The sequence below is a fragment of the Ctenocephalides felis genome, unplaced genomic scaffold (genome assembly GCF_003426905.1).
Source record: "Ctenocephalides felis isolate EL2017-DRISC unplaced genomic scaffold, ASM342690v1 CF-g0.4_SCAFFOLD_03571, whole genome shotgun sequence".
Classification (NCBI taxonomy): Eukaryota; Metazoa; Arthropoda; class Insecta; order Siphonaptera; family Pulicidae; genus Ctenocephalides; species Ctenocephalides felis.
Genome location: NW_020539725.1, coordinates 14,937,791 through 14,949,773, shown reverse-complemented (window position 1 = coordinate 14,949,773; position 11,983 = coordinate 14,937,791). Strand labels below are relative to the sequence as shown.

At 29.3% G+C, this 11,983-nt stretch overlaps 2 protein-coding genes across 2 annotated transcripts; both read left to right on the top strand.

Moving 5' to 3' along the window:
• The first annotated feature begins 1,227 nt into the window (after positions 1-1,227).
• Positions 1,228-11,941, top strand: LOC113384689 (pyrroline-5-carboxylate reductase-like). The gene is made up of 6 exons (XM_026622437.1): positions 1,228-1,385; positions 2,571-2,641; positions 4,024-4,206; positions 4,272-4,484; positions 11,255-11,459; positions 11,806-11,941. The coding sequence occupies exons 1-6, from the start codon at positions 1,316-1,318 to the stop codon at positions 11,877-11,879; spliced, it is 816 nt and encodes a 271-aa protein (XP_026478222.1). The 5' UTR covers positions 1,228-1,315; the 3' UTR covers positions 11,880-11,941.
• On the top strand, positions 6,859-10,094 carry LOC113384687 (protein inturned). Its single transcript, XM_026622435.1, has 2 exons — positions 6,859-7,115; positions 7,470-10,094. The coding sequence occupies exon 2, from the start codon at positions 7,548-7,550 to the stop codon at positions 10,092-10,094; it is 2,547 nt and encodes an 848-aa protein (XP_026478220.1). The 5' UTR covers positions 6,859-7,115; positions 7,470-7,547.
• Positions 11,942-11,983: the final 42 nt, after the last annotated feature.

Below are 11,983 nucleotides of genomic sequence, written 5' to 3'. Positions count from 1 at the left end.
AAAGTTGTTTCGTAGTACAATCTAAGGTAGAGTATGGGTAGAGTACTTACGTCGTATCCCCAAAGAAAATAGTGCTATAATATTTAGGGCAAATAAATTATTTATTATTATTTACTAAATTTGGCGTTTAATAAAAAGTTGGCTTATGATTAACAATTACTTAAACTTAATTTGTTTTTATTAAAATTTATATTTAAGTTTTTCAAAAATGTGCTTTCTGTACGAAGCACACATTAAAGCGCCTGGTCGCCCACAGAATTCAATCTGACTGTGAGATCTACTTTTCTTTATTTATCATAAGTCGAACATTATTTTCAAAACAACACCTAGAATAAAATAACCATATCAAAAAGTAAAGCATTTTAGTGCTATTTATTAGTACTTTAATTTTTTATTTCTTGTGTATAATGGTGTTGCTCTATATGTCATGTGAAATTCAAAAAAATTACTTAAAAAATTAATGGCTGTCTTGGTGCTGGAAATGATGATGGAACTTTGCATGAAGTCATAATTATTATTGGTTAAACACTTGGTGTTTTTCAATTTGATAAAAAGTTTTAGAGAATTATATTTAGAGCAAGGTTGCTTAAGACGTACCCCTTTTGCCTGATAGTTATAAATTATATTTAAATATAATTACTTAGTTGAGTAAGCAAACGTGTACAAATAGAAGACTGGCTGTTTCTATAAAACAGAAATAATTAGTTAGTAACCTTTTCATATAGTTTCTACTAATATTTTTGTCTTCATAACTATATATTCGGCAAGAATATAATTCACACATGTTTTCCTTACTAACGTTTATTTTTATTACTAATCTTTTAGGCACATTTAACTGGTACAATCAAGTTAGCTTGTGCCATTAGTCCTAATTTCAAACATAAAAGACCATAAAGCTTAAGTCGTACCTGTCCAAAATTTCTTATTAATTTTTGTTTGATTTGGAACAAATAATTTATATAGAGTTAAATTTAATGTTTTTGTTTTAATTTTTCGTTCGTTCGTTCTATTTACCAAATTGATAATAAATAATGAATCATTAAAAGATAGATTGAATATTTCTTATCAATACCCCCTTCCATGCATGCGCATCAGGTAATCAAGTCTTATAAACATATGACTTACATCTTTATAAGACTGATACACTTCTTAAACACTCCAATAAATATAATAATATCTATCGCGCTCTCTAAAGAATTTATTATTTTAATTGATTAATTTAAATTTTTGATCTGTTTACATTGTGCTTTATAAAATTTGTGGCTTATTACATAAAAATATTCTCATAAGTGTGTGTTATATTTTTGAAATCAAGATGATGAAAATTGGTTTTATAGGGGGAGGAAAAATGGCACAGTCGATGGCCAAGGGATTTATTAATGCGGGTAAGTTGTATTGTGTATTATCATCATTTTGTACGGGTGTTTTTGTACATTCCTAAACTATTTTTTTTTCATAAAAATATTTATTGTTATTAAATTAATAATTAATACTATAATAATTATAAGTAATAAACATATGAATTTGATGTAGCATTTATTATTAAAATGATATATCGCGTTTTCGACAAGATTGTGTGCTTTAACCATAATTTTATACTATTTCTCTGGAGATATTTTGAGCTCTTTATATTAATAACAAATTTATTAATATATTATTTAAAAAGTTGAATTATAAAGATTTTCTTTCTCAAAATAAATAAATTGGACCAATAAACAAAATACTTGGTTATATGTTTTCATTTTGTATCATTCTATTTAATATTTGTTCAGTGTTTACAAGCAGAAGTTAAAGGTTGCCAAGATTAGATATCAATATCATTGGAATTATATGTATATATATATATATATGTGTGTATATATATATACATATATATACATATATATATATATATATATATATATAAATATTATTGAAACGGTAGAAGTCAATAATGTCAAAAATAATAAATAATGAAAATCGTCTTTTGTGAATTTTGACACCGCATCCGTGTCATCAGTCAGCAGTTCAAAATTATTACAACATAATGAAACTTGTGAGAAAAGAATTTTTAAACTATATTTTAAATATTTGTTATACATTTAAGAGAAGGAAATTCATACCATACCCAGAAGACACGAAATAGATAAAAAATATTTTAAATTTCTGAGAACAAAACATAAGTTATAAAAATGAAAAGTTTAACATTAAAATATTTTTAATTAAAAATATTAGTCAAGCCCATGATATTTCCATACAAACTGAATTTGAGCATAATGCCCAATTAAAATGTCGCAAAAAAACGATTTGCAAAAATATTTTTAAAATGGTTAGTAAGGTAGATGTTATGATTAGATTTAAAAGGTTATCGATATAAATAAAATGACGTTTTTTTATAACTAATTTCTCTAATTTTTTATTATAGAATTTGTAGTTTTTAGGAATCCATACACCACTATTAATTACATCCACTATTAATTAAAGTGTTTCAATTAATCTTTTTATATTGCATAAAATTATTTTCTTTAAGTATATTTCAATATATATACATATTGCACTTTGAATTAATATTGTTAAAATGGTAATTGCAGGACTTACAAAAGGCGAACATCTTGTTGCAAGCTGCCATCCATCAGACAAACAGAGTGTAGAAGCTTTTACGGTAATATGCAAAATTTACTGATATATATATATATATATATATATATATATACTAGTTGTACCGTGCCCCGTTTTGCTGTGGCATATTGTAATTGAATGGTTGAGAGTTGTGAAATGAAACAAAGAATATACTTGCAATATTTGTAAATGCACAATATACTTCTTCCACATCAGTCTTTGTACAATTCATCTGTGAAATAAACCCTTTGTCTATTTTTTTTATTTTCAAGTGAACAGGTGGATTGCGTTCACGCAAAGGAAATGAAAGAACTTGCCAAACAGTCCCACTGCTGCTTATGCACCTTACAGCCTGGTTTTGACCAATTTCAGAGATATCTTGTACTGCATCTTTGTCACCATTATTTGATTGCACACTAAAAACTGCCATATCACTGCCTTTATTGACATTTTTAACAAAATTATAATATTCCACGTTTATGTGGGCTTTATTGCTTTTTGATGGCGAAGTATGGAATTACCCAACAGTTGTCTGCATCAATATCACCATTGTTCATGTTTATATTTGACAAATTCCCATAATCTTCAGTTGTTCTTCTTCTATACCAAGGACATCCATCGTCGTCACTTACTGTATTGGCTATGATTGCTCGAGCATATTGCTGCTTAAAGCATTTACCATCTACCATGCATGGTTAATTTGGATTTAGTGAACCACATGGTTCATGTATCATGTTTCTTATAATAACTGCATGCAAATCTTTATCAACGTAAGTCCGTGTGATCTCGGCGCATATCACATTGTCAATTTGATATGTAGATATTTTATTGTACAACCAAATTAGTATATGTACATGTGGGAATCTCTCTTTTGCCATTCCCTCAAATGGCCCAAATTTGACTTTTTGTGAGGCATTATTTCGGTTTTCACTATAACATCAAAACTACAGCTCGCAAACAAAAAGACACAGGATAGACATCATTGAAAATTAATAATACTTCATTTAAATAGTGAATAGCTAATAATAATTAGTAGACTAATAATTTACTTATTCATCAAATGTTGTATAAGGTATAGGCTCGAGCTATAAGTCTAGTCTACTTATACTTATAAGTAGGTAGGTAGTTACTTATTGGTATAAGATATCTACTTACTTAATTAAGTAAAATGCACAGTTCGATCAATTTTCAAAATTATTTGATTTAATAATATTTTCACGATTTTGTAAAGAGCGCAGCAAAAAGCTGTTTTTCGCGGTCTTGGATATGTGACTGATTCAAAAAGTAGATAAAAACAATCATGCAAAAATTTTGGCTCAACCGGTGTAGAACTTTTTGAGTTATATCCTTAATTGCGAACCTACATAACATATATATTTATTATTATATTATATTATATTATATTATGAACTTTCCAATTTTCAGGGAATGGGTGGAAAATCCACATTTGATAATACGGAAGTTGTTAAAGATGCTGACGTAGTTTTGATATCAGTTAAGCCTCATATTATTCCGGAAGCTTTAGGAGATGTCACGAAAAAGTATTCAAACATGGACAAACTCTTCATGTCAGTTGCAATGGGCGTCACGACAAAACAACTAGAACAGGTAATACAGGGTATAAAATTCATTAAATGTTTTAAAAATGATTAATTATTTTATTATTATTTTAGGATTTACCAAAAGGTTCGCGAGTCATAAGAGTAATGCCTAACATACCAGTGATGGTTGGTTGCGGTGCTTCCGTCTACACTCTCGGAAGTGCAGCGACGGAAGCAGATGCTGAAACAACACGTTCCTTAATGTCAGCAGTTGGCACTTGTGACTATGTATCTGAATCATTGTTTGATGTAGTTACTGGACTGAGTGGATCTGGTCCAGCATATGTGAGTACAGTTATTGGAAAAATTAATTCAGTCATATTTATAACGGGTATTCACATATTAGAGTGGTGAAAGTTTTTCAATGCGATCATGGCTGAAAAGGTACATTTAAAGGTATATCCCTGAAAAAGTTTATGAAATCAATTGAAACAATAAAAATACAACGTATACAAGTATATAATACACACACACACATATATATATACATATATATATATATATATATATATATATATATATATATATATATATATATATATATATATATATATATATATATATATATAGTAGCACATAGCCTCATGAGCTTTTCGAAAAACGAGCCGTCAAAAAAACGGTTTGTTGCTTTGTCATACAAGCAAAATTCGAGATACGTGCGAGTGAGAACCGAATTAGGATTTGATAAAATAGGTTCATCTAATATCAATGGTGACAAGGATTTTTGTATGTGAGGTCGCAATTTACTATCATGCAAATATTTCCATGTTTGTGGAATGTATCTTTAAGATGTATTCACGCATAACATCAACACCTCTAATTCAAAAATATCTCAAGCGCTTTAAAATGCAACTGATGCACAAAATAATTTAAAACCAGCGACACCAAAAAAATAGCAAGATAGATCTCTTTAGTAAATAACAGAAAGTATGCCGGAATGGACCAACTGAGAGCAAAATAATAAAAGAACTACCAAGAAAAGCAAGAGTTATGATATCATATTTATTTAATTCAGTTGGAAGAAATAATGATGATACGAAAGCCATGGAAACCTGGACATAATCCAAGTTCTTACGGGCCAATAGGCTTGCAATCGGGGCTCTCAAAGTTCTATGAAAAATTAATATTGACCCGACTAGTGAACAGAATGAATATTATACCAGGTCATCAGTTTGGTTTTAGAAGGAAACATACTACTATCCAACAATGTCACAGCTCGAAGATAAAGAATACTGTTTGACTGCATTTATCGATGTCCAACAAGCCTTCGACAAAGTATGGCATGACGGTTTACTATATAAGATAGAAAATTGTCTACCGGAAGAATATTACCAATTATTACAATCATATTTAACATATTGATACTTCAAAACAAAAGTTGGCAATAAGATCGGGAGTGCCACAAGGTAGCGTGTTAGTATCTGTTTATTCCTAATTTATACGCACGATTTACCAACTAACCCAAGCACTGTTATGGGTACCTTCGCAGACGATACCGTAATTATTGCATCACACGAGGATTCGACCGCAGCCTCGTTAAACCTGCATGATCACCTAGCTAAAAGGGTGAAAAACCGAAATCAATGAAAATAAGTCAAAGCGCATATAACATTCACCACAAAATCAAAACCATGTTCGTAAGTATACATAAATGATATCCAAATTCCGACTTCCAATAGCGTAAACTATTTAGGAATGCATCCATAATTAAGTAAACATCTATAACAATGCATTTATATCGGCGTCTCACATGGAGACACCACGTTCAAGAAAAATGCAAACAAGTCAAGAAAAAAATCAAAAAATTATACTAGTATCTGTATTTGGAAGTGTTTAGATAAAAATATGTTATGAGAAATGATTTCGCTATTGTATAAATAATAATATAAACTTTATCGACTTTTGAAATTTTAAATTAACACGTGAAAAACTTTTTCTGAATTAAAATGATACTTTATTGCTACATCTTTGTTATTTAATATGAATCATTCATTGGTTACACGCATGTGTTGAATATATATATATATATATATATAATATATATATATATAATATAATATATATTATATATATAAATATATATAATATATATATATATGAATATATATATATATAATAAAGTCATTCACTATATTCATCTAAGCACTTCCAAATAAAGAGGCTCTTTATCGCAAAATATACAAACAACATTTTTGATCATTTTTTATTGGTTTTATTATGATTAGCATTCCTAATATATAAGAAATAATATTGAGTTTATGAAAGAAATAATTGGATATGCATTTAGAATCGCTTGTTTCATGATTTTGCCATTTATTTCCCTATCACATGTGGTATTCAAGAATTCGGTATTCGGCCGAATAGATTAAATGGTGCCAAATATTCCAAATAACAAAGAGTAGCCGAATAGCGGTTGCAAGTTTAGATATAAAACTTGAATAAACATGTAGCGCGTTAGTAATATAACAATTACTGGTAGTAATTACATTAATACAAACGAGGTTAGGCGCCAAAAACCTGCCGAATAATTGTCGAATATTTGATATTTGGTCTTTGCAGCATGCCGAATATTCGCAAGCCTAAAGTAAATAGAATCAGAAAACCAATATGGCGCCGAGTTATGGCGGACACATCGTTGAAATATGGCAACACTTTGTGGCAGCAAAATATACTGTTATGGTTAACGTGACAGATGACATTTCAGTGTACACAAATAATGAATTTATGCAAATATTAGAAACTAGAAACTGGGTGATCATATAAATTAATTACAAAGACATAAATAATACATCAAATTACAAAATCGTATTATGGAAACAATTATGTCAGAGCAACTTAAAAATCCCAATTGTACTTTTCATTTTGGATCGAGTGTTTGGAGTTTTCGGCAATCTATCTGTATCAATGGGCAGCAATGTAAGTTTTCTAAATTTTTAGTATTAAATCTTCTTCTTAAAATCTTAGATGCACTGCTTACTAACTTTCATATATCTTATTTAACGTATCATGGTCCATCCTTTGTTAGGTTAACTATAATCTATAACTATTGATTATTAAATTACTCTAACGGTTTGAAGTTTTTCTACTTACTCTCTGACTCCTTCAAATCAGTATCAATCGATATTGATCATGTATTTCAAAGGTATTAACTATATATATTTCTCAAAAAGAATATGGGTGCAATATGGGGCATTATATAGTTACTGGTGCTGGAGATCAAGCAACATTACTTAGAAGAGTTTCAAGCAATAATAAAATGAATATTTACAGAGATATGAATTGATTGGAAATATTTTGCGCTTCCCAAAGCTAAGCCAGGGAATAACTTGATGTAAATTAAAGTCAATTATGGATCCAAATGAAGAACGGGTATTATTAAATCATAGAGGCAGTGTGCAAGATCTAAATTTTCCAATTCAAGATTCCAATGAATCACATAGTTCTAATGAAGATTGGTCTGATGGCTCATCAAGTCCAAGTACTTATTGCTATGATAATTCACCAGAAGAATGGGAATCCATGGTTGGTCCAAGAGGGGATTTACTTTATTTTAAGTGTAACTCATCAGCACCTTCTAAAATTGTTACAAATGATTTTATTACCGAAGCGAAGAATAGTTTTCAAAGAACATCAACTCGTAGAAGTTCCAGAGCACAATTGTCAAAGCTAATGAATAAAAAATGTAACAAGAAAATTCTTTCAAGGAAAAGTTCACGTGAATCCGTTTTTAGTCTATTTAGTGAAGAAAATCAAGTAAAAGATTCTGTGCAAACAATTACATTAAATTTAGATATTAAAAATCGCCACGGCTTAGGTCGTCAGGCTAGCATCAGTGAAGCCCTGTTAGGCATCAGTACAACTACGGATCCTGAGGGATCCAGAGTTATAGTTTCTGGATTTGTACAAAATTGTGAAGCTTTATCACAAAATAAATTGAAAATTGGCGATTGGATTCAAATGATAAACAATTCTGAAGTAGATCAAAAGAACTTTGGAGTTTTATTGAATTCTTGCTCAGATAAAGTATCAATAACTTTCCAGCACTACGACACTGGAGATGATGGAACAAGTGCGTCTTCTAAACTATTTTCACAACTGCTGGGTATATCCCAATTTGATATGGAAGCGATATCATTAGCCTTAGAAAAACAACATATGTGTGCTATATACTTAAATACAAGTTCCAATTCAGATGATGCAGATGATCACAATGTTATATACAGTTTTCCTCAAATATCTACAAATAACTATAATTCCCTTTTAAACATCAATGGGGCATTCATCACAATTGATCACATGTTAAAAAATTCTTTAAAAACTGAACCTATAAGTACAACCATCACATATTTTAATGACAAACTGCATATTATGTATAATTCACATGGGGAAGAACTATTTTTGCTTGTCTTACCTGATACTTATTTTAACATATCAGAATCAAACATGTTTAATGAGTGTCTAATTAGAACTTTAAATTTCATGTATCAAAACTTGCATAACACTTTTTGTAATGAAGAACATAGAGATAATCTCAATCAATTTTTCGCAGTGCTTTTTTCAAGGGCTATTGCTAACAAACAGAAACATGCAATTTTCGAAAAAGGTTTGGCTGCAGCTATATTTGTTCCTTTACCAAAAGAAGCTCAAATTCGAATTGATGATGCCTTAAGTGAATTGGCATCTGGGGATTATAGGTATTGGAACAGAAATCCATTAAGTACTCGCAGAAAGTTTATTATAATTGGAACTGCTTTATATCATGGAGCAGCACTTTTAGGAAAACAAATAATGAGCACTGATTTAATAGATATTCAAGGATATTTAAGCACCACAGGTATATCAGAACTAATGACAGTTGAAACTTTATCAGACATGGTCTCATGGAGAGAAGTTTACCCTCAAAGCTGCAAACATATTGCAAAAAAATCAAATGCATATAAGAAACCTTTATGTCGTTGGTTCTTGCTTATTGTTGGTAAAGGTAAAGATATGTTATGTACGATTTTGGAAGCAAACTGCAATATGGAAGGCATGAAAGGTGTTGTTGGTCCTGATCCATTTTATGTAGAAGAAGCACAAGCAACTTTAGAACATTTAATATCTCGTGGAATTTGTAGATTAGCTGCGCAGTGGATTGATAACTGGCGTAGACCACAAATTGTATTCAATAAACCAGAAGCAACAAGTACATTGAGAAGGCCTTTAGAATCTACTGAATCATTCAGAACATTAAATTTATCAATGGCATCAACGCATAACACAAGTTCACCAGGATATTCGAATGCTTTTTCTAGTACTAGTATACCCAGAGATATCGACAGTTCTGAAGACTCTGCAAGTTTAAATAGTCCACAAGCTCATGGTAGACAGCTTAGTGATTCGGATACAGAATTTGATGGATATCATGGCAGTAACCATGCTGATAGTTCTAGTGAAGGATATTTAGTTAAACCGAGCATGCTCCAAGATATTCGTGGTGTTATTCCATCAAAAATTACCGCTGGACCTTCAAATAATCTAGTTCATTTTGTACATTTTGATACTGGAAGTGGGGTTTTAATAGCACCAATTCTTGATAGCAATGATAAAATACTTGACTTATTCAGAAGCGCATGCCAAGAGATTCATTTGGTTTTACAAAATACTTTATTATTAAAGAAAATATTATCACAAGAATCTACATATTCAGATTCTCATAGGTCATTAATTGCAGTTAGAGAACATGGAATTATTATAAGAATAAAAAATGAAGCAAGTAATACTTTTACAAAATATTGGGTAGTTGGTAGATTATTATTGTCACCAATAAGAGAAGTATATGTTGTATATCAAGATGATGCACAGCAGAATATGGTAGAGTTAGCATTTAGAATGGCTCTTAATGCTATTGGATGAATTGTTTGTTAATATAACATTTTTTTTATGAATTATATAATAAATTACAATTCCATAAAAATTAACGTTTGTGATTATTGTAACATTGTTGCAGCTTATAACACAACAAAACTATTAAGTCTTATTTGTCATAACTATTATTGATGAAAAATTTGTTAAATGCTTAGATATTTATGTGTTTATTTGCGACGATATAAATTTTAGGATAGTGAAAGAGATGATGACATATTTTTGGGCATTTATCGAATAATAAACAAAAATTAATGAAGAAGTATGTCTTTATTAAAACAGCTTACGTTTCATGCCTTAGTTTGACTTGTGTTCAAGGCTACATTGAGAAAAGTTACAAAGGAATAAATAACATATGTATTTCTAGAAAAATTATGATAATAAATGTTAAAAGTATAATATGGAAAACATAAACGAAAAAGATTTATAACATGAAATTTAATGCTAAAATATATAGAGGTAAGAATAGTTAAATTAAAATGATATGTAGAAACTTAGCATTCAAATAATTCACACAAAACACAAAATTTGTTCGAATTACTTTGCACAAAGTTTTAATTATTCGTATCATAAGTTATTACATATTATTTTATATTTAGAGTTCTTATCTTTATATATTTTAGCCTTAAATTTCAAGTTATAAATGTTTTTGGTTTATTTTTCATACTACTTTGAATATTTAAAATCATAATGGTTTTAGTTTTAGTTTATTATTTATTACCTTGAATTTTTTTTAATATAGCGCTGAAGTCGAATCGAACCATCTTTCACCAAATAAACCTTTTTTTTAAATTGAAGTTACTTTATGTACTTTATTTATTGATTTTCAACTTTTATTTTTACTGCCATATGTGCACAATTTTGATGAATTTCTGAAAGATACATTTTTAACTTCTTGATTTTTCTTTAAAACAGTTTTAAACATTTCAAAAACAGTATTTCTTTGCTACAAATATACAAATCAAATTTAGTAGGTTAGGTAGTAGTAATTCAAAAATCGTTATTTTTTCTATAAACCAAAGATAAATTATACTGAATGTTATAAAATTTATGCCACTGTATTTTGCAATAGCGATCATGAATGACAAAGAAACAATTTTATAAATATAAAGTTAGCATTCTTATCTAGATTTATACAATTTTGGAAATAGATATTCGTGTTAATCGAGGCTTTGGCTGATGGTGGGGTTAAGATGGGTTTACCGCGAGATCTCGCTTATAAATTAGCATCTCAGACAGTCTTGGGTGCAGGAAAAATGGTTCGTGATACAAATGAACATCCTGGAAAACTGAAAGATGATGTTACTAGTCCAGGTGGTACAACTGCAGCCGGCCTCTCATTTTTAGAACACAAAGGTAATAAATGCATCAATCACGAGCATTATAGTTAATGTATTGATTTTCTCCATTAACGTTTTCATTAATACAACTAATTTATATACATTTACATATCCCTTATTATAAGCATTCCTTTAATGCTAAGTATAAAATAGTGATGAAGTGAACAAATTAAATCTTTTTTTCTTCCGTTATTTTTCTAACTTACTGTATTTTATGATTCTAATTTATTTTTATTAAAACAATTGTGTCATAAATGTAATAGAGAACACGATCTACTCAGATACTTCATGTTGAAGAAATGATTTTATTCAGGAATTACACTTGTATCAATTTCATGATTATAAATTATTATAATTCATAGGATTTCGTGCAGCTGTCCAAGGAGCTGTAGAAGAGGCATGCAAAAGAGCAATGATGGTGTCAAAACCAAGTTAATTTTAATTGTAGAATTATTGTTATAATATGAAACATTCACATATTTTATTAGCTCATGAAGGTAAAACAATTTAAAACAAAAATTATTAAAAATCCATTTAGTA

Excerpts from the sequence above, each read along its gene's own strand:
- LOC113384689 (XM_026622437.1), top strand. The coding sequence starts at position 1,316 with ATGATGAAAATTGGTTTTATAGGGGGAGGAAAAATGGCACAGTCGATG. Across the intron at positions 4,207-4,271 it reads CGACAAAACAACTAGAACAG|GATTTACCAAAAGGTTCGCG; the intron begins GTAATACAGGGT and ends TTATTATTTTAG. Across the intron at positions 11,460-11,805 it reads CTCATTTTTAGAACACAAAG|GATTTCGTGCAGCTGTCCAA; the intron begins GTAATAAATGCA and ends TATAATTCATAG.
- LOC113384687 (XM_026622435.1), top strand. The coding sequence starts at position 7,548 with ATGGATCCAAATGAAGAACGGGTATTATTAAATCATAGAGGCAGTGTG.